Source organism: Elephas maximus, chromosome 5 (assembly GCF_024166365.1).
Source record: "Elephas maximus indicus isolate mEleMax1 chromosome 5, mEleMax1 primary haplotype, whole genome shotgun sequence".
NCBI lineage: Eukaryota > Metazoa > Chordata > Mammalia > Proboscidea > Elephantidae > Elephas > Elephas maximus.
This window is the reverse complement of record NC_064823.1, coordinates 161,974,796-161,998,428: the sequence shown is the minus strand read 5'-3', so window position 1 is coordinate 161,998,428 and position 23,633 is coordinate 161,974,796. Positions and strand designations below refer to the sequence as shown.

General features: G+C 43.9%; 1 protein-coding gene across 5 annotated transcripts in view; it reads right to left on the bottom strand.

Annotated features, from left to right (window-relative positions):
* GRK4 (G protein-coupled receptor kinase 4) overlaps positions 1-23,633 on the bottom strand; it is a 107,917-nt gene that overhangs the window by 22,133 nt on the left and 62,151 nt on the right. For all 5 annotated transcript variants that reach the window (XM_049886640.1, XM_049886642.1, XM_049886641.1 and 2 more), the window contains one exon: positions 20,609-20,799. In XM_049886640.1, coding sequence (XP_049742597.1) covers positions 20,609-20,799 — 191 coding nt within the window. The remainder of the gene's footprint in view (positions 1-20,608; positions 20,800-23,633) is intronic.

Sequence of the window (23,633 nt, the reverse complement as noted above, 5' to 3'; positions counted from 1 at the left end):
AAAACAATTCCATTCAAAATACTGTAAAAAAGGATAAAACACTTTGGAGCAAATTTAACAAAAGAACTGTAAGATTTGTATGCTAAAAATGACGAAACATTGTTGAAATAAAGGAGATCTAAAAAAATAGAAACACTCTCATGTTCACTGGACCTAAAATGTTTCAGATGTCTATTATCTGCAAATTGATCTACAGATCAACACGATCCTTAGCAGTCTATTTTTTTTTGTGCAGAAACTGACAAACTGATCCTAAAATGTACATGGAAATGCAAAGAACTCAGAATGGCCACAACAATATTTAGAAAGGACAAAGTTGTAGGACTTTTAAAGTTCCCTACTTCCAAAGTTACTCTAAAGCTACAAGACAGTGTGGTATTGGAATGAGAAGAGACGTACTTACTGATTGGTGGAGCAAAGCTGGTAGCCCAGAAATAAAGCCTCACATTTATAGTCAATTGATTTGGACAAAGGTGTTACGGAAATTGAGGGGGGAAATGACAGTATTTTCAACAAATGGTGCTAGAGTACAGACCCTGACTCCACACCATACTCAAATACTAACTCACAATGAATCATGAACCTCCACGAAAGAGTGAAAATGATAAGACTCTTAAAAGATAGTGTAAGAGAGAATCTTTGTGACCTTGGGTTAGTCAAAGGTTTCTTAGATATTACACCAAAAGTATAACTGATAAAAGAAAAAAGTGATAAATTGGACTTCATCAAAATTAAAAACTTCTTCAGGAAGGAAGAGAGGGAAGGAGGGAAGAAGAAAGGACGTAAGGAAAGAAGAAAAGAAAATGAAAAGACAAGTCACAACAGGGAGAAAATATTTGCAAATTATTTATCTGGTCAAGGACTTGTACTCAGAATAAAGAATTCTTACAGCTCACTAAGAAGGCAAGTGTAACATGGCCAAAATATCTGAATAGACATTTAACCAAAGATTTGTTGTTGTTCTGAGGTGCTGTCGAGTCGGTTCCGACTCATAGTATCCCGAATTACGATAGAAAAAAACACCGCCCGGTCCTGCACCGTCCTCACAATCCTTGCTATGCTTGAGCCCGTTGTTGTAGCCACTGTGTCAATCCATCTCGTTGAGGGTCTTCCTCTTTTTCGGTGACCCTCTACTGTACCAAGAAACCCTGGTGGTGTAGTGGTTAAGTGCTACGGCTGCTAACCATAGGGTCGGCAGTTCGAATCAGCCAGGCGACCCTTGGAAACTCTACGGGGCAGTTCTACTGTCGTATAGAGTTGCTGTGAGTCAGAATTGACTCGACAGCACTGGGCTTGGTTTTTTTTTTTTTTTTTGCTTTCTACTTTACCAAGCATGATGTCCCTCTCCAGGGACTGGTCCCTCCTGGTAACGTGCCCAAAGTACGTAAGACATACTCTCAGCATCCTTACTTCTAAGGAGCATTCTGGTTGTACTTCTTCCAAGATAGACCAAAGAATTGACATCTTTGAATTTTGGTGTTGGCAAAGAACATTGAGTATACCTTCTTTGGTCCTCCTTATTCATTGTCCAGCTTTCACATGCATATGAGGCGGCTGAAAACACCAGGGCTTAGGTCAGGCACACCTTAGTCTTCAAGGTGAAATCTTTGCGTTTCAACACTTTAAAGAGGTCTTTTACAGCAGATGTGCCCAATGCAATGTGTCTTTTGATTTCTTGACTGCTGCTTCCACGAGTGTTGATTGTGGATGCAAGTAAGATGAAATTCTTGACAACTTCAATCTTTTCTCTATTTCTCATGATGTTTATTGGTCCAGTTATGAGGATTTTTGTTTTCTTTATGTTGAAGTGTAATCCATACTGAAGGCTGTGGTCTTCGATCTTCATCATTAAGTGCTTCAAGTCGTCTTCACTTTCAGCAAGCAAGGTTGTGTCATCTGCATATCGTTGATTGTTAGTGAGTTTTTCTCCAATCCTCATGCCCTGTTCTTCTTCATATAGTCCAGCTTCTCGGATTATGTGCTCAGCATACAGATTAGGATACAAACCTGATGCACACCTTTCTTGACTTTAAACCACGCAGTATCCCCTTGTCCTGTTCGAACGACTGCCTCTTGATCTATGTACAGGTTCCTCATGAGCACAATTACATGTTCTGGAATTCCCATTCTTCTCAATGTTATCCATAATTTGTTATGATCCACACAGTCGAATGCCTTTGCATAGTCAATAAAACATACGCAAACATCTTTCTGGTATTCTCTGCTTTCAGCCAGAATCCATCTGACATCAGCAACGATATCCCTGGTTCCGTGTCTCTTCTGATCTTGGCTTGAATTTCTGGCAGTTCCCTGTTGATGTATTGCGGCAGCCGCTTTTCAATGCTCTTCAGCAAAATTTTACTTGCATGTGATATTAATGATATTGTTTGATAATTTCTACATTCGGTTGGATCAAAATGACCAATAAGCACATGAAAAGATGTACTACGCAACCAGTAGGATGGCTATTTCAAAAAGACAGACAATAACAAGTGATGAAGACGTGCTGAATTGGAATGTAAGATTGCGCAGCTACTTTGGAAAAGTTTGGCATTTTCTTAAAAAGGTGTCATGGATTGTATTATGTCCCCCCAAAAATGTGTGTATTAACTTGGTTAGGCCATGTGTGGTTGTCCTCCATTCTCTGATTTTCTTATGTGTTATAAATCATAATCTCTGCCTGTGGTTAAAAGGATTAGGGTGGGATGTAACACCCTTGCTCAGGTCACATCTCTGATCCAATATAAAGGAAGTTTCCCTGGGGTGTGACCTGCACCACCTTTTTTTTTTTTTTTAATAACTTTTATTAAGCTTCAAGTGAACGTTTACAAATCCAATCAGTCTGTCACATATAAGTTTACATACATCTCACTCCCTACTCCCACTTACTCTCCCCCTCTTGAGTCAGCCCTTTCAGTCTCTCCTCTCTTGACAATTTTGCCGGCTTCCCTCTCTCTCTATCCTCCCATCCCCCCTCCAGACAAGAGTTGCCAACACAATCTCAAGTGTCCACCTGATATGATTACCTCACTCTTCATCAGCGTCTCTCTCCCACCCGCTGACCAGTCCCTTTCATGTCTGATGAGTTGTCTTCGGGGATGGTTCCTGTCCTGTGCCAACAGAAGGTCTGGGGAGCATGGCCGCCGGGATTCCTCTAGTCTCAGTCAGACCATTAAGTTTGGTCTTTTTGTGAGAATTTGGGGTCTGTATCCCACTGATCTCCTGCTCCCTCAGGGGTTCTCTGTTGTGCTCCCTGTCAGGGCAGTCATCGATTGTGGCCGGGCACCAACTAGTTCTTCTGGTCTCAGGATGATGTAGGTCTCTGGTTCATGTGGCCCTTTCTGTCTCTTGGGCTCTTGGTTGTCGTGTGGCCTTGGTGTTCTTCATTCTCCTTTGCTCCAGGTGAGTTGAGACCAATTGATGCATCTTAGATGGCCGCTTGTTAGCATTTAAGACCCCAGACGCCACATTTCAAAGTGGGATGCAGAATGATTTCATAATAGAATTATTTTGCCAATTGACTTAGAAGTCCCCGCAAACCATGGTCCCCAGACCCCCGCGCTTGCTCCGCTGACCTTTGAAGCATTCATTTTATCCCGGAAACTTCTCTGCTTTTGGTCCAGTCCAATTGAGCTGACCTTCCATGTATTGAGTGTTGTCTTTCCCTTCACCTAAAGCAGTTCTTATCTACTGATTAATCAATAAAAAAACCCTCTCCCACCCTCTCTCCCTTCCCCCCTCGTAACCACAAAAGTATGTGTTCTTCTCAGGTTTACTATTTCTCAAGATCTTATAATAGTGGTCTTATACAATATTTGTCCTTTTGCCTCTGACTAATTTTGCTCAGCATAATGCCTTCCAGGTTCCTCCATGTTATGAAATGTTTCAGAGATTCGTCACTGTTCTTTAGCGATGCGTAGTATTCCATTGTGTGAATATACCACAATTTATTTACCCATTCATCCGTTGATGGACACCTTGGTTGCTTCCAACTTTTTGCTATTGTAAACAGAGCTGCAATAAACATGGGTGTGCATATATCTGTTTGTATGAAGGCTCTTGTATCTCTAGGGTATATTCCCAGGAGTGGGATTTCTGGGTTGTATGGTACTTCTATTTCTAACTGTTTAAGATAACGCCAGATAGATTTCCAAAGTGGCTGTACCATTTTACATTCCCACCAGCAGTGTATGAGAGTTCCAATCTCTCCGCAGCCTCTCCAACATTTATTATTTTGTGTTTTTTGGATTAATGCCAGCCTTGCTGGTGTGAGATGGAATCTCATCGTAGTTTTAATTTGCATTTCTCTAATGGCTAATGATCGAGAGCATTTTCTCACGTATCTGTTGGCTGCCTGAATATCTCCTTTAGTGAAATGTGTGTTCATATCCTTTGCCCACTTCTTGATTGGGTTGTTTGTCTTTTTGTGGTTGAGTTTTGACAGAATCATGTAGATTTTAGAGATCAGGCGCTGGTCGGAGATGTCATAGCTGAAAATTCTTTCCCAGTCTGTAGGTGGTCTTTTTACTCTTTTGGAGAAGTCTTTAGATGAGCATAGGTGTTTGATTTTTAGGAGCTCCCAGTTATAGGGTTTCTCTTCATCATTTTTGGTAATATTTTGTATTCTGTTTATACCTTGTATTAGGGCTCCTACGGTTGTCCCAATTTTTTCTTCCATGATCTTTATCGTTTTAGTCTTTATGTTTAGGTCTTTGATCCACTTGGAGTTAGTTTTTGTGCATGGTGTGAGGTATGGGTCCTGTTTCATTTATTTGCAAATGGATATCCAGTTATGCCAGCACCATTTGTTAAAAAGGCTATCTTTTCCCCAATTAATTGACACTGGTCCTTTGTCAAATATCAGCTGCTCATACGTGGATGGATCTATGTCTGGGTTCTCAATTCTGTTCCATTGGTCTATGTGCCTGTTGTTGTACCAGTACCAGGCTGTTTTGACTACTGTGGCTGTGTAATAGGTTCTGAAGTCAGGTAAAGTGAGGCCTCCCACTTTCTTCTTCTTTTTCAGTAGTGCTTTGCTTATCCGGGGCTTCTTTCCCTTCCATATGAAATTGGTGATTTGTTTCTCTATCCCCTTAAAATATGACATTGGAATTTGGATCAGAAGTGCGTTAAATGTATAGATGGCTTTTGGTAGAATAGACATTTTTACTATGTTAAGTCTTCCTATCTATGAGCAAGGTATGTTTTTCCACTTAAGTAAGTCCTTTTCAATTTCTTGTAGTAGAGCTTTGTAGTTTTCTTTGTATAGGTCTTTTACATCCTTGGTAAGATTTATTCCTAAGTATCTTATCTTCTTGGGGGCTACTGTGAATGGTATTGATTTGGTTATTTCCTCTTCGGTGTTCTTTTTGTTGATGTAGAGGAATCCAAGTGATTTTTGTATGTTTATTTTATAACCTGAGACTCTGCCAAACTCTTCTATTAGTTTCAGTAGTTTTCTGGAGGATTCCTTAGGGTTTTCTGTGTATATAATCATGTCATCTGCAAATAGTGATAACTTTACTTCTTCCTTGCCAATCCGGATACCTTTTATTTCTTTGTCTAGCCTAATTGCCCTGGCTAGGACTTCTAGCAAGATGTTGAATAAGAGCGGTGATAAAGGGCATCCTTGTCTGGTTCCCGTTCTCAAGGGAAATGCTTTCGGGTTCTCTCCATTTAGAGTGATATTGGCTGTTGGCTTTGCATAGATGCCCTTTATTATGTTGAGGAATTTTCCTTCAATTCCTATTTTGGTAAGAGTTTTTATCATAAATGGGTGTTGGACTTTGTCAAATGCCTTTTCTGCATCAATTGATAAGATCATGTGGTTTTTGTCTTTTGTTTTATTTATGTGATGGATTACATTAATGGTTTTTCTGATATTAAACCAGCCTTGCATACCTGGTATAAATCCCACTTGATCATGGTGAATTATTTTTTTGATGTGTTGTTGGATTCTATTGGCTAGAATTTTGTTGAGGATTTTTGCATCAATGTTCATGAGGGATATAGGTCTATAATTTTCTTTTTTTGTAATGTCTTTACCTGGTTTTGGTATCAGGGAGATGGTGGCTTCATAGAATGAGTTGGGTAGTATTCCGTCATTTTCTATGCTTTGGAATACCTTTAGTAGTAGTGGTGTTAACTCTTCTCTGAAAGTTTTTTAGAACTCTGCAGTGAAGCCGTCCGGGCCAGGGCTTTTTTTTGTTGGGAGTTTTTTGATTACCGTTTCAATCTCTTTTTTTGTTATGGGTCCATTTTTAGTTTTTTCTATTTAGTTGTTCTACTTCTGAATGTGTTAGTTTAGGTAGGTAGTGTTTTTCCAGGAATTCACCCATTTCTTCTAGGTTTTCAAATTTGTTAGAGTACAATTTTTCATAATAATCTGAAATGATTCTTTTAATTTCATTTGGTTCTGTTGTGATGTGGTCCTTCTCGTTTCTTATTCGGGTTATTTGTTTCCTTTCCTGTATTTCTTTAGTCAGTCTAGCCAATGGTTTATCAATTTTGTTAATTTTTTCAAAGAACCAGCTTTTGGCTTTGTTAATTCTTTCAATTGTTTTTCTGTTCTCTAATTCATTTAGTTCAGCTCTAATTTTTATTATTTGTTTTCTTCTGGTGCCTGATGGATTCTTTTGTTGCTCACTTTCTATTTGTTCAAGTTGTAGGGACAGTTCTCTGATTTGGGCTCTTTCTTCTTTTTGTATGTGTGCATTTATCGATATAAATTGGCCTCTGAGCACTGCTTTTGCTGTGTCCCAGAGGTTTTGATAGGAAGTATTTTCATTCTCGTTGCTTTCTATGAATTTCCTTATTCCCTCCTTGATGTCTTCTATAACCCAGTCTTTTTTCAGGAGGGTATTGTTCATTTTCCAAGTATTTGATTTCTTTTCCCTAGTTTTTCTGTTATTGATCTCTAGTTTTATTGCCTTATGGTCTGAGAAGATGCTTTGTAATATTTCGATGTTTTGGACTCTGCAAAGGTTTGTTTTATGACCTAATATGTGGTCTATTCTAGAGAATGTTCCATGTGCGCTAGAAAAAAAAGTATATTTTGCAGCAGTTGGGTGGAGAGTTCTGTATAAGTCAATGAGATCAAGTTGGTTGACTGTTGTAATTAGATCTTCCGTGTCTCTATTGAGCTTCTTACGAGATGTCCTGTCCTTCTCCGAAAGTGGTGTGTTGAAGTCTCCTACTATAATTGTGGAGGTATCTATCTCGCTTTTCAATTCTGTTAAAATTTGATTTATGTATCTTGCAGCCCTGTCATTGGGTGCATAAATATTTAATATGGTTATGTCTTCCTGATCAATTGTCCCTTTTATCATTATATAGTGTCCTTCTTTATCCTTTGTGGTGGATTGAAGTCTAAAGTCTATTTTGTCAGAAATTAATATTGCTACTCCTCTTCTTTTTTGCTTATTGTTTGCTTGATATACTTTTTTCCATCCTTTGAGTTTTAGTTTGTTTGTGTCTCTAAGTCTAAGGTGTGTCTCTTGTAGGCAGCATATAGATGGATCGTGTTTCTTTATCCAGTCTGTGACTCTCTGTCTCTTTATTGGTGCATTTAGTCTATTTACATTCAGGGTAATTATAGATAAATAAGTTTTTAGTGCTGTCATTTTGATGCCTTTTTATGTGTGTTGTTGACAATTTCATTTTTCCGCAAACTTTTTCGTGCTGAGGCATTTTTCTTAGTAAATTGTGAGATCCTCATTTTCATAGTGCTTGACTTTATGTTAGTTGAGTCGTTACGTTTTTCTTGGCTTTTATCTTGAGTCATAGAGTTGTTATACCTTTTTGTGGTTACCTTATTATTTACCCCTATTTTTCTAAGTAAAAACCTAACTTGTATTGTTCTATATCGCCTTGTATCACTCTCCATATGGCAGTTCAATGCCTCCTGTATTTAGTCCCTCTTTGATTATTGTGATCTTTTACCTGTTGACTTCCATGATTCCCTGTTGTGTGTATTTTTTTTTTAATTAATCTTAATTTGTTTGTTTTTGTGATTTCCCTATTTGAGTTGATATCAGGACGTTCTGTTCTGTGACCTTGTGTTGTGCTGATATCTGATATTATTGGTTCTCTGACCAAACAATATCCTTTAGTATTTCTTGTAGCTTTGGTTTGGTTTTTGCAAATTCTCTAAACTTGTGTTTGTCTGTAAATATCTTAATTTCGCCTTCATATTTCAGAGAGAGTTTTGCTGGATATATGATCCTTGGCTGGCAGTTTTTCTCCTTCAGTGTTCTGTATATGTCGTCCCACTCCCTTCTTGCCTGCATGGTTTCTGCTGAGTAGTCTGAACTTATTCTTATTGATTCTCCCTTGAAGAAAACCTTTCTTTTCTCCCTGGCTGCTTTTAAAATTTTCTGTTTATCTTTGGTTTTGGTGAGTTTGATGATAATATGTCTTGGTGTTTTTCTTTTTGGATCAATCTTAAATGGGGTTCGATGAGCATCTTGGATACATATCCTTTCGTTTTTCATGATGTCAGGGAAGTTTTCTCTCAGGAGTTCTTCAACTATTTTCTCTGTGTTTTCTGTTCCCTCTCCCTGTTCTGGGACTCCAATCATCCGCAGGTTATCCTTCTTGATAGAGTCCCACATAATTCTTAAGGTTTCTTCATTTTTTTAAATTCTTTTATCTGATTTTTTTTCAGCCATATTGGTGTCGATTCCCTGGTCCTCCAGATGTCCCAGTCTGCATGCTAATTGCTTGAGTCTGCTCCTCTGACTTCCTAGTGCGTTGTCTAATTCTGTAATTTTATTGTTAATCTTTTGGATTTCTACATGTTGTCTCTCTATGGATTCCTGCAACTTATTAATTTTTCCACTATGTTCTTGAATAATCTTTTTGAGTTCTTCAACAGTTTTATCGGTGTGTTCCTTGGCTTTTTCTGCAGTTATCCTAATTTCATTTGTGATATCTTTAAGCATTCTGTAAATTAGTTTTTTATATTCTGTATCTGATAATTCCAGGATTGTATCTTCATTTGGGAAAGATTTTGATTCTTTTGTTTGGGGGGTTGGAGAAGCTGTCATGGTCTGCTTCTTTAAGTGGTTTGATATGGATTGTTGTCTCCGAGCCATCACTGGGAAATTAGTTTTTCCAGAAAATCCGCTAAAAAAAAAATGCAGTCAGACCCCTATCAGAGTTCTCCCTCTGGCTCAGGCTATTCGGATGTTAATGAAGCCGCCTGGGGAGGGTGGGGGAGGGAACAGACAGATAGGAGAGTAACACCTCAGAATATAGCCAGAGTTGCTTGTCTTGCTTGGAATGACTATTATATCTGAGATTCCCGCGGGCACGTCGCCTATGTGTGCTGGCTGTGTGGAGATTGCCCGGGGGGTCTGGCCCGCTGGAGTCACGGTCAGATCCTCCGCTTACAGCCCCACGCCCAGCGTCAAGGCTCCCCTACTGGGACGGTGCACTCTCGACTCCAAAATCAGTCGCTGCCTCCCAGTGACTTCTCGTCCCTCCAGCCGCGTGGCCATGCTGCCCCCGAGAACCAGGTGGGCCCCCTCCCGGGGTTAGTTCAGATGGGTGGAGCAGCTCCCCGTGCTTGTGCCGTGACCAAGTGTCCCAGCTGGGACGCTGTTCTCCCTGCTCCAATACCAGTCGCTGCCTCCTGGGGACTTCTCCTACCGGCTGAGTCCCACGCCGCCCACGCGACCCGGCTGGGCCCCTTCCCGGGGTTAGTTCAGGGGGGTGGAGCAGCTCTCCGTGTTTATGCCGTACCTGCATCCAGTCCAAATCCCGGCGAGACGGTTCCCCGGCTGGGACGCTGCTCTTCCTGCTCCAAGACCAGTCACTGCCTCCTGGGGACTTCTCCTACCGGCTGCGTTCCACACCACCCGCGGAACCGGCTGGTCTCCCTCCAGGGGTTAGTTCAGGGGGGTGGAGCAGCTCTCTGTGCTTGTGCCGTACCTGACTGGTACGCTGGCTCCAGGCTCTGGAAGCAATCGCTGCTTCCCCGTATTAGTTCGTTCTCCGTCTCTAAATCTGTGTTTGTTGTTCAGGGTTCGTAGATTGTTATGTATGTGATCTATTCACTTGTTTTTCCGTGTCTTTGTTGTAAGAGGGATCCGAGGTAGCGTCTGCCTAGTCCGCCATCTTGGCTCCGCCCCCTTGCACCACCTTTTAATCTCTCGGGAGATAAAAGGAAAGGGAAGCAAGCAGAGAACGGGGACCTCATACCACCAGGAAAGCAGCACGAGCAGCAGACCGCATCCTTTGGACCTGGCGTCCCTGCACCTGAGAAGTTCTTCAACCAGGGGAAGGAACTTCCTCCAGGGCCGAAAGAGAGAGAAAGCCTTCCCCTGGAGCTGACACCCTGAATTTGGACTTGTAACCTACTTGACTGTGAGTGAATAAATTTTTCTTTGTTAAAGCCATCCACTTGTGGTATTTCTCTTATAGCAGTACTAGATGAATAAGACAAAAGGTAAACAAAAATTTGCCATACAACCAAGAATTTCAACTCCTAGTATCCACCCAAGAGAAATAAAAACCTATGTCCACACAAAAAGTTGTATACAAATGTTCTTAGCTGCATATTCTTAACAGTTAAAAAGTGGAAACAACTCAAATGTCCATCAACTGGTGAATGAATAAACAAAATGTGGTATATTCATACAAGAATATTGTAACAATAAAAAGGAACCAACTACTGATATGTGCTACAACATGGATGAACCTCAAAAACACTATGCTACGTTGAAAGAAGCCAGACACAAAAGACCACATACTGTATGATCCCATTTATGTGGAATGTTCAGAAAAGGTCAATCTGTGGAGACCAAAACTAGATCAGTGGCTGGGGATGGGAAAAGGAAGTGGCTGTAAACCGGCATAGGGGGCTTTCCGGGGTGGTGGAAATGTTCTAAATTTGGACTGTAGCGATGGGTGCTTTACCCCATACACTTACAAAAAAAGTGAAGAATACGCTTAAAATGAGAAAGTTTATGGTATGGAAAATATCTCAGTAAAACTGGTGATTTTAAAATATGTGTTCAATCTCCATCCCTCCCACCCACTTGCGCACGAGGCCGGCAACCCAGGCTTTGAACCCTGGCTCTGCCTCCAAGGGAGGGGGGTCCTGGGTGGGTTACTTAGCCGTTCCTAGTTTCAGTGGGCATGACACCCTGTGGCGCACAGAGGACATGCTCCATTATGCTAAGAGAACGGATGAGTGGGTGCTCAGCTCTCTGTGAGAACCTGAAAACTTGGGGTGCTTTCAGGCTTCGAAGACTCTGTTCTGACTACAAGCCTCTTTTCTGTTTAACTGAAATGTTTCACAGGAATTGATTTTATACTAGTTCGTGTGACCACATGACTCCATAATACCTCTCTGAACTTTCTGGTTAGCACAGAACGAGAGCTGGTTCTGCCGGGCACAGCCTATCAGCTAGCAGTCCTACCTCATCTTCAGTTACCTAATAAAGAGGGGATTTGTTTTCAGTTAACGAAGCCATGATTAGGGAGGTAATCCACCCTCTTCACATATGGGCTGAGAACGGCTGCGAGCTAAGGCTACAATACCCACCTCTGGGGAATGAAGAGTGACACCTTCCAAGAAACATGTGCCCCTCTGGCCCTGCACACCCACTCAGGCCCCAGAAAGGCCCTCTCATCTTGGGCCGATACAACCCCATCTCTGCATTTGGGCCAACATGAGCAATATGGTAGCCACAGTGTCCCCCAAGCTAAGAGGCCCCACAGAGGTTTTCCAGTAAGGTGCAAACCTCTCTATTAAATGGCGTTGAGAGAAAACAGAGGCCCAGAGAGATTAAGTTAAATAAATGGTGGCCCAAGATTTTAATTTCTATGTTTGCTTGTAGCGTCTCTTGCCTAAAATATTAAGGATTATGATTTTTAAAAACTTAAGGGCATATAAAAAAAAAAAGAAAAAAACTAGTGCCATCGAACTTCTCCTAAAACTTGTGAACATCATTTTCTAACTCTTCCATATTAACATGAGGCTGTATGTCACAGAGGTTTGAACCCATTCCTGCCACTCACTACTGGGTGCTTTGGGCAGGTGCCTTCACCTCTCTGAGCCTCGCTTCCCTTATCTATAAAACAGGATAGTAACAGCACCTCCTTCTTAGAATAGCCACGAGGGCTAATGTGGTAGGATACGCAAAGCATCCTGCAGGGCGTGGAGCCCAAGGAACCGGCACAGTGAGTGTCTGCTGTGATCACTCCGGGCCTCATCCCTACAAAAGCAGCGGGGTGTAGGAAGAAGGCTACAGCTCTGAGTCAGACATACCTCCAAATCCAGCTCCGGGGCTTATTGGCAACACCCCGACCAAGTGCTCCGACCTCTTGGACAACACCTACCTACCTACCCAGTGGGACTGAAGAGGGTGTTCAAAGACAACGTGAACGGGGCAGCAAGGGAAAGACCTAGAGTTTCTCAGAGTGGTTCAGTGACCAGATGATTTTTTGAGACTACGTTTTCTTTTAAACACCAGCAGACATGCTTTTAGCATTTAGTTGAAAAGAAATGGACTACCACTCTACTAGAAGCTATGGTAGAGATCTGCCATGTTAGCCTTGGGTGGGGCTGGGAATGAGGCCCAAGATTGTGTGCGCCCACCCCCCACTGCGAGCTCCATCTTGGAGGGAAGGTGTGACTGAGACAACACTGAAAGAGTGTTAGAACAGATGTGGACGCTGCTCCTTCCAGGAATGACAGACACGGGCCATTGGGAAATGCCCTTTGGGCATCTCCAATCCCTCTCCCAGCTTTTATCTGTTTTGATTTTCCTATTGTTTGTGTACAAGACCAATAAGCAACATCATGGTAAATGGAGAAAAGATTGAAGTTGTCAAGGATTTCGTTTTACTTGGATCCACAATCAACGCCCATGGAAGCAGCAGTCAAGAAACCAAACCATACATTGCACCGGGCAAATCTGCTGCAAAAGATCTCTTTAAAGTATTAAAAAGCAAAGATGTCACTGTGAGGATGAAGGTGTGCCTGACTCAAGCCATGGTGCTTTCAATTGTCTCATTAAAAAAAAATATGCACATGCAAGCTGAGCAATGAATACAGAAGCCAAAGAAGAGTGAATGCCTTTGAATTGTGGTGCTGGTGACGAATACTGAGTATACCACGGACTGCCGGAAGAACCAACAAATCTGTCTTGGAAGAGTAAGGCCAGAATGCTCATTAGAGGCAAGAATGGCAAGGCTTCATCTCACATACTTTGAACATGTTGTCAGGAGGGATCAGTCCCTGGAGAAGGACATCATGCTCGGTAGACTAGAGAGTCAGTGAAAAAGAAGAAGACCCTCAGCAAGATGGACTGACACAGCCGCTGCAACAATGGGCTCAAAGCGTAACATCAACCGTGAGGTGGCGCAGGACCAGGCCGTGTTCCATTCTGTTGTGCACAGGGTCGCTATGGGTCAGAATGACCTGACAGCACCTACCAACGACCTAATATTGTTTCTGTAATTGCTAAAAAATGTAATGAAATTGAAAACATTAAAAAAGAAAAAACTCTAAAATTTTCAATCTCTTTTTGTTTGTGGTAAAAAAAAATAAGTATAACAAAACAATTGGCATTTCAACATTTTTAACGTGTAAAATTCAGTGGCATTAATTATGCTCACCACATTCTGCAATCATCACCTCTATCCATTTCTAAACCTTTCTATCACCCTTAACAGAAACTCAGTGCCCTTTAAGCAATGGCTCCTCCTTTCCCCTCCCCTCCTCCTCTGATGACCACAAAAGAACTTTGGTCTCTAGGCATTTGCCTCTTCTAAATATTTCATATAAGTGGGATCCTATAATATTTGTCCTTCTGTGACTGACTGACTTCACTCAGTGTAACATCTTCCAAGTTCATCCTTGGAGCGTGCATCAGGACTTCATTTCTCGTTAGGGCTGAGCAGTATTCCACTGGCCGTATTACCAGATACTGTTTATCCATCTTTCTGTTGATGGAAGTTTCAGTTGTTTCTACCTCTCAGCTACTGTAAATACTGCTGCAGTGAACACTAGCGTACAAGTATCTGTTTGCGTTTCTGCTTTCAATCATTTTGGGTATATGCCTAGGAGTGAAAATACTGGGTCATACGGTACTTCTATGTTTAACTTTTTAAAGAACTGCCAAATTGTTTTCTATAGCAGCTGTACCATTTTAGGATCCCACCAGCAACGGATGAGGGTTCCAATTTCTCCACATCCTCACCAACACCTCTTGTTTTCTCTCTCTCGCTCTTTTTTTTATCACAGCCACCCTAGTGGGGTGAAGTCTTATTGTGTATGCCATGGGCTGCCAGAAGAACAAATCTGTCTTGGAAGAAGTACACCCAGAAAGCTCATTCGAAGCAAGGATGGTGACACTTTGTCTCACATACTTTGGAAATGCTACTGGGAGGGACCGGTCCCTGGAGAAGGACATGCTTGGTTAAGCAGGTGGTCGGTGAAAAAGAGGAAGACCCTCAACGAGATCGACTGACACAGTGGCTGCAACAGTGGGCTCAAGCAAAACAATAATTGTGAGGATGGCACAGGACTGGGCAGTTTTTGGTTGTGTTGTACATGGGGTCACTATGAGTTGGAACTGACTCGACGGCACCGAATAACAACAGTGACTGATGCTGTTGAACATCTTTTCATTTGCTTGTTCATAGTCTTTATGCCATACCCATGTGCATAAATATTGTACATAGTTCTCCCATTAGTGCTGACAGGCCAAAGATTCCCACAACTGGCTTCAGGCCATAGATGGGTCTCAGGAAAAGCTTTTACGTGAAAAAAAAAAAAACAACCCAGAACCCCAGTACTATTTAATAAGGAAGTGGGTATTCCTGCATGATAATATTCAGATGGTGTTAGGGTGCTCACAGAGTCTGGTCCTAGCTAAAGCATTTTAATCAATCTGATTTCACAGAAATAACATACCTAAATTAATTCCTAAAAGACATTTGAAACCTCTTTCAGACTTCTACATAATCAATAAAATACAGAAATGGAACATAGGAGTTTCAGGGTGAAAGTACTTAACTGGACTTAAAAAATATGTACGTATAAATATATATTAAATATATATAACACACATATATAGATACATATTGTCTGAGGCTGGGTTCTCTAGAGAAGTCAAACCAGTAAAGCATACAAGTATATACATAGAATCATGGTCCAGCCACACTGACACACAACCTTAGCCATCACAGACATAAAAAACAAACACAAAAAACACACCTGTTGCCACTGAGTTGCTTCTGACTCCTAGTGACCCTATAACAGAACTGCCCATAGGGTTTCTGAGGAGCAGCTGGTGGATTCGAACTGCCAACCTTTTGGTTAGCAGCTGAGCTTTTAAGGACTGCCCCACCAGAGCTCCTATATATATAAATAAAATGTATATATATTTGTTTTATTACTGTTATTTTGTTTTATATGACTTCTTAGAGGAAAAATCGTCTTTCTCTGAGAAATACAGTACTTTTTCTCTTAAGACTCTCCCCCAACACATACATTTTACTCCATTCACTTGCTTTTTTTTAGTATAATTGATTTATTTTGTTGTTGTTGAGAATACATACAGCAAAACACACATCAAGTTTCTGCATGTACCATTTAGTGACACTGATTACATTCTTCAAGTTATGGAACCATTCTCACCCCTTTTCTGAGTTGTTCTTCCCCATTAACATAATAAATTCACACCCCCCATGACTCCTATCTAATCGTTCAAGTTGCTATTGTCAATTTGATCCCATATAGATATTTCTTCAAAGAGCATAATGCTCAAAGCAGGCGTTCTTTACTAGTTAAGCTAAACTACTGTCCATTCACCTGCTTTCATCATTGGATATTTCAGACAAAGCCAACTTACACAGAGGTATCTGAGGGTACAACACAAATTACTACAACCTTAAAGTCACACAGCCCACGGAACTAACACAACCTGTGCGTCTCTATCAGATGAGAGTCTTGTCTGTGGGCCGTGGGCCTCGGCCAGGGCTCCACGCTGCCCGCCGTCTGCAGCGCTTGACCATAATGTCTGACCCCTTTGGGGTTTCCTGAGCCATCCTGAGCTACCCTCCTTGTACGAGTTGTTATGTTGTCTTATGCGTTTTATCTGAACAAACAGAGGTCTATGGAGGTAAAAGATGAAATACTCCAGCAAGATCACATCTGGAATAAAAGGCCTCTATTTTTTATGACCCTATGGAAAACCCTAGTGGCGTAGTAGCTAAGTGCTATGGCTGCTAACCAAAAGGTCAGCAGTTCAAATCCACCAGGCACTCCTTGGAAACTCTATGGGGCAGTTCTACTCTGCTGTATAGGGTCACTATGAGTCGGAATCAACTCGATGGCAATGGGGCTTTTTTATGACACTATGAGGTCCATGGATGGTGCCAACAGTTTGCGCTGGACTACCAGCCAAAAGTTTGGTGTTCAACCCCCCTAGCAGTGGGGAAGAAAGGCCTGGCCATCTGCTTCCATAAAAATTACAGCCCAGAAAACCCTATGGAGCAGTTCTACTCTGTAACACATGGGGTCGTCATGAATCAGAATCAACTCAAGGATAATGCGTGTGTGTGTGTTTTTTAATGACTCTATGGCTTTTTATTAATCTCCTAACTTTTTCTCCAAACAAATAACAGATGCCAGAGGCACACTTCAGGGCCTGGCAGGCACTAGAAAGCCAACACTTGCCTCCCCTTTCTCCCTGGGCAGTTCTCTTCCCATCCAGGACACACACAGCACCCTCCTCCCAGCAAAACCTACCCCTCCCCTCTCCTACTCCACCCCCAGCCATCTTCAGGGTGGCAGGATGAGGCCCAGCTCCTCCAGGAAGCCTTCTCTGATCAGGCCTGGATCTAATTTAAAGTACCAATCACAGAATTTCAGGAGTTTGTCACGTGTAACTGCCCATGAAATGCGGGGCTCTCTTAGAAGGCTTCCAAAAGGTGTCATAGCGTCTAAGCGATGATTCCAGGACGCAGGCCCAGCAGTAAGGGCTGCCAGCTCACTGGGTGGAGAAGGCGAGGTGGCCCACAGGCTCTGGGTTCTCGCCGGTGACATTCGGCTTACTGAGGAGTCCTGGAAGCCCTGCCCAGCACCTTGGAGAGAAGCTTCTCCTCTTTCGACTGCTGACCTATCTGAGCATCTGCAGTGTCTCTCTGCAGAAACGAAGCTCCTCTTTCTGCCACCTGGTTTAAGAACAGTGGTCAGGTGACAATCCAGGAATACAGTAAAAAGGGCACAGACACCCTTCCTCGGAGGCACCCAAGTGGTGCTTTCAGCGGTCCTTAGATTGTAAGGGGGAAGTACCACCTGAAGCTGGAGGCCATCGGCCATTCATTGGGTAAATATTCAGCAGGTACCAACTTATGCCAGGTGCTGTGGCTACAGCGATGGAGAGGGCAGGCATGGCTCCAGCTTTCAGCGGTGTGGGTCCAGCCCACATCTCTCACCACATCAGCCTTGAGAGCAAATGGGAGCCCGAGGCTAAAGGATGGCAAAAAGGAAACCTTCCTGCCAATCCAGCAATACACCCTGAGACTGGAAGCAAGAAGAGAGGGCGTGACTGTGCAAGCCTGTGATCATATCTCTGGCCCCAGTCTGCAGGAAGAAAACAGGACTACAACCTCCAACAGCCCCATTCCACACTCAGTCCCATCAGTCTCTACCCACGGGGAACTGTTTCTAGAGGCATCGTCTCCAGGAAGCAATCTTTGTTCAGGCTTTGAAGGAAGGGCCATGTCAGCCCCACTGCCCAACCCGGTATTGTGGTCCTTGAGAGATACTGACCTTGGTCTGGGATATGAAAGACAAATAGGAGTCAAAGTTCATCAGAATAAGGATGAAGAAGGTAAAGGACTTCTAAGAAGCTGCCAGTCTAGCTCGATCAGGCCTAGAGTGGGGAAAAGTTCACAAGCCTCCAGTGAGGGGCGGGGGGAGGGGGCGCCTTCATTGTGCACATGCTGAAGGGTGAGCTACAGATTCTCAGGATGACTGCAAGGGGTTGCACTGAGGAAAGGCGTCCCACAGGGGAAAGAGCAGGTGCTGAGGAGAGAGACGGGACAGAGCACGAGAGGCTGGGGCATCAAGGACACGGGCACAGCAAGAGCGCAGGTCCCCACAAGGGGCAGGAGGACATGGATACAAAGCGCGGGTCCCCACCAGGGGCTGCAAGGACATGGGTACAAAAGCACAGGTCCCCACCAGGGGCTGCAAGGGCACGGGTACAAAGCACAGGTCCCCACCAGGGGCTGCAAGGGCACGGGTACAAAGCACGGGTCCCCACCAGGGGGCAGCAAGGGCACGGGTACAAAGCACGGGTCCCCACCAGGGGGCAGCAAGGGCACGGATACAAAGCACAGGTCCCCACCAGGGGGCAGCAAGGGCACGGATACAAAGCACAGGTCCCCACCAGGGGGCAGCAAGGGCACGGATACAAAGCACAGGTCCCCACCAGGGGGCAGCAGCACACAGGCTGGAGAAGCAGGATGTTGCATCATGAGAAGTCATAACAGCCTGGCTTAAGAAGGTGACGGGGAGACACAGAGGGACACGGGACCAGATCTGCATGTTAGAAAGACATGCCACCAGCTATGGAGGGGGATTGGGGCGAGACTGGCATTAGGGAACAGTTCAGAACGTTCTGCCTGCCAGGGCCTAACGAACACATGGAACTAACTCAGCGACGCTAGAAAATAAAGTAAGAGCTGGTGATCAAATGGGTGCAGAGGACCAGGGTGATGGATACACAGACCCCTCTCTATTAGGAGTTTAGGGGACAGGGTGAGGCTACAAACTCCAGTTTGTTTGCATTCGTCTACTAACCTAAAGGTTGGCAGTTCAAACCCACCCTGCGCCACCACAGAAGAACGTCCTGGCTATCTGCTTCATAAAGATTAGAGCCAAGGAAACCCTGTGGAGCAGCTCTACTCGGTGACACACGAGGCCACCGTGAGTTGGAATCAACTGGTCGGCAACAGGAAAGAAGCCCTGTCTTGGTCGTCTGGTGCTGCTGGAACAGAAACACCACACCTCTCTCTGACAAGAGAAGAGAACTCATCACTGGCGACACCGAGCTGACAGACACAGAATCAGAACGGCACAGTTAAAACAGGAGGATAGACTGGGTGGAGACATGAGAAATAAAGTAGTCATGGCAGAAAAAGCAGCAGCTCAAATTCTTCGTTACCTAGTACTGCTATCACAGAAATACCACACGTGGATGGCTTTAACAAAAAGAAATTTATTTCTTCACAGTAAAGTAGGCTAAAAGTCCAAATTTAGGGCGTCAGCTCCAGGGAAGGCTTTCTGTCTCTATCAGCCTTCTCATCAATCTTCTCCTGGACTAGGAGCTTCTCCTCGCAGGAGCCCCAGGTCCAAAGGATGGGCTCTGCTCCCGGCACTGCTTTCTTGCTGGTATGAGGTCTCCCCGACCCTTGCTTCCCTTTCATCTTGTAAAATAAAAGGTGGTGCAGGCCACCCCCCAGGGAAACTCCATTTACACTGGATCAGGGATGTGACCTCCTTAGTAAGAGTGTTACAATCCTACCCTAATCCTCTTTAACATAAAATTACAATCACAAAATGGAGGACAACCACATAGTACTGGGAATCATGGCCCAGCCAAATTGACATACACATTTTTGGGGGACATGCTACAGTCCACGACAGACATCCGTTAGGGAAAGTCTTGCATATAGTTGGCAGATGAACCAAGCATATGGTTGGCTGGGGGGAGGGGGATGGCTTCTTCCTAAAACTAGATCGCTGACTGCACTAAACTAATCCTGAGAACTATTAAGTTTGCTTTTCTTTGCTGAATTCTAAGATGCAGAATAAGTATTATTAACTTAAGTCATATAACTGGCGTATTCTTTTGTTGGGACCGAACAGCTGGCCTTACAAGGACTGCCGGAATAGCTAAGAATCTTGGAAATGGGCTCTTCTCGTGCTTCCGTGAACAGTACTGCTGTTGTTTTTAGGTGTTGTTGAGTCGGTTCCGACTTATAGCGACCGTACAGAACAGAGAAGAACTGCCCCATAGGGTTTCCAAGGAGCAGGCTGGTGGATTTGAACTGCCGATCTTTTGGTTAGCAGCTGAGCTCTTAACCACTGCATCACCAGGGCTCCATGAATAGTATTATGTACCTTTATTCAATCAAATTAACAAGTAAAAACTAAACTTCCACTTTAAAGACTATTTACTAGACAGTACATACAAATTTTTAGTGGTTAGGAGCTACGGCTGCTAACCAAAAGGACCACAGTTCAAATTCACCAGGCGCTCCTTGGAAACTCTATGGGGCAGTTCTACTCTGTCCTATAGGGTTGCCATGAGTCAGAATCGACTCGATGGCAGTTGGTTTTTTTCTTTGTTTTTACATAAAAATTATTAATCTTTGAAGAGAAACTAAAAAAGACCAAGGCTGACCTCCAATTGGCCATATTTCCAAGAGTGTGAGTGAGCATGCCCTCAGGAATGGCTGAAGAGGGGCCTCTCCAGCTGCCTCCTGCTCAGGCCCTTGAGCAGTCACACAGGCTGTCTGGAGGTTGAAGGCGCTGCAGGCACAGGCTTCCAGGCTCACACGCATCATTAGTGCTTACCTGTACACAATTCTTTCCCGCTGTAAATCGTCCAAGCCACAGCACAGCTCTGCAGCATAGAACACAGCTCTGTGCTCGTCAAAGCCAGGATTGCCCAGGTTATAGATGTGAAACTTCAGATCCCCTCCATTCATGATGGTTAGCACCAAGCACAAGGCGTCTCTGGTTTCGTACGTGTAGGATAAACTAACCTAAAGGCAACAGTGGCAAAAAAACAAAACACAGAAACCTGCTGGTTTCATTTGTGCTTTACTCCACTGCTGACAATAATATTCAAATAATCTGTGTTAGAATTACAACACCCAACTACAACATGCTTCTGGGATACATACTATACACCTCAGGTCCTTCTCCTGCCTGTACCTACTGACAGACCCCTTTAGCAAAGGACACCATACCCGTGCATCAAGCGACATGGCTCGATATGAAGGTCTGTACACAGGAGCTGTATGTACAAAGGAGAGAAATTTCTGTCTAAAATTTACCAAGTGAGCTGGTGGCAAAGCTTCACGAAGACCCTAGGATCATGATGCCTGAAGCTCTGCCCCAGTCACTGGGTCGCCATTATCCGACACACAACTTACACCGCCACCAGCCAGGCAAGAGCACTCCTGAGCACTCCTGTTGTTCCATGCCCTACTGAGACCTTTGCCAATATTCAGATTCTTGGCCACGCTCATGGGGGCACACTGGTCTCTCCCTGTGGTTTTGTGTTTCTCTGTACATGCAAATATGGTGGACACTTCTCATACTTCTTTTATAGTTATTGTCGTTGCTGTGATTTCTACTCATAGCAACCCTATGGACAACAAACTTGAGCAGGCATTTCAGAAAAGAGGATATCCAAATGGTTAATAAACCTACTTATAGGGTCACTGAGGAGCCCTGGTGGTACAATGGTTAAGCACTTGCCTGCTAACCGAAAGGTTTGCGGTTTGAACTCACCAGCCGCTCTGCAGGAGAAGATGTGACAGCCTGCTTCCATAAAGATGACAGCCTTGGAAACCCTACGCGGCAGTTCTACTCTGTCCTTCAGGGCTGCTACGTTAGAGACTTTTCCCGAGGGTTTGATGTTTTCTGATGCTATTACAAGTGGTGTCCCTTAAATTTTTCATTTTCTAATTGTGGCTTGGCTAAATTCTCCGTTATCACTGAATGCTTCGAAGGTCAGCGGAGCAAGGGCGGGGGTTTGGGGACTTCTAAGTCAATTGGCAAAATAAATTCTATTAAGAAAACATTCTGCATCCCACTTTGAAGAGTGGCGTCTGGGGTCTTAAATGCTAACAAGCGGCCATCTAAGATGCATCAGTTGGTCTCAACCCACCTGGATCAAAGGAGAATGAAGAACACCAAGGTCACAAGATAATTATGAGCCCAAGAGACAGAAAGGGCCACATGAACTAGAGACTTACATCATCCTGAGACCAGAAGAACTAGTCGGTGCCCGGCCACAACCGATGACTGCCCTGACAGGGAGCACGACAGAGAACCCCTGAGGGAGCAGGAGAACAGTGCGATGCAGACCCCAAATTCTCATAAAAAGACCAGACTTGATGGTCTGACTGAGACTAGAGGAATCCAGGCGGTCATGGTCCCCAAATCTTCTGTTGGCCCAGGACAGGAACCATTCCCGAAGACAACTCATCAGACATGGAAGGGACTGGACAATGGGTTGGAGAGAGATGCTGACGAAGAGTGAGCTACTTGTATCAGGTGGACACTTGAGACTGTGTTGGCATCTCCGGTCTGGAGGGGTGATGGGAGGGTAGAGAGGGTTAGAAGCTGGCAAGACCATCACGAAAGGAGAGACTGGAAGGAGGGAGCGGGCTGACTCACTAGAGGGAGAGTAAATGGGAGTGTGTAGTAAGGTGTATTTAAGTTTATATGTGAGAGACTGACTTGATTTGTAAACTTTCACTTAAAGCACAATAAAAATTATTTAAAAAAAAAATTCCCCGTTATCTAGAAAGTCATGGATTCTCTATTACATAATTATGTCGTCTCAAAACAATGACAATTTTATCTGTTTGGTGCTTTTTTTTTTTTTTCCTTACCCCTCTGACTTTTTTTTCCTTTGCCCTACTGCATAGCTAGACCCTGCAGAATAATGCTGGATAGAAATGGTGACAGCAGAACCCTGGTCGCATTCCAGACTGCAGAGAGGGTTCCAGCACGTCCCCACTAAGCATGAGGAAGGCTAGGTGGTTTTGAAGGCGGCCCCTTCAATTCCGAGCTTGCTTAGTGGTTTAATTATGGATGGGTACTGAGTTTTACCCAGGGCTTTTCTCCAGCTACTGAGATGATCACACAGTTTTTCTCCTTTATTCTGCTAATGGGAAATTATACTAACTGACTTTCGCTCCTGGAGTAAACCCAATTTGGTCATGACATATTAAATAGCAAGAGAGATACGAGTTGCATGTAGAGGGACAGACTAATGGCAATGAGAACAGAGGAAGGAGTGATGTTTCCAAGACACGCAGCCTCTACGGAGGTCGCCCACTGTGAACGGTGGTGCCTGGCTGGGCGTGTGACAGACAGCTCAGCGGCAGGAAATTTGTGGCTAGTGCTTCCCCAGCCCCTGATTAGGCATTAACAAGGATCCTCCACTTTCTCCCTCTAGTGAATATTCATTCACTCATTCAACAAATATTAAAGAAACACCGAGAACCTTCTACCGTGCCAGGTCCAGTCCTAGATGCTGGAGACATAGCAGAGAACAAGACCCTCAAAGCCTCTGCCCTGTGCAGTGGTGGGGTGGTCAGGGCAGGTGAGAGATGATGAATGAATGAACACAGAGGAAATGTTGGAGTGTAAATGAAGACAGAGTGAGCTGCAAACAAGTGCCTACAAAAGCAGAGGAGGAGGCAGCCGGGCAAAGACAAGAGGGGACGAGGGGGTGCTCCGGGCAGACCAGGAAGTGCTCCCAAGCCCGCAGCGGAAGTGCCTGGCGTGAGACAGTGGGAGAGAGTGCAGGAGCCCAGTCACTCGGTGTCTGAGAGGCCAAGGCAGAGGGTTTAGTTCA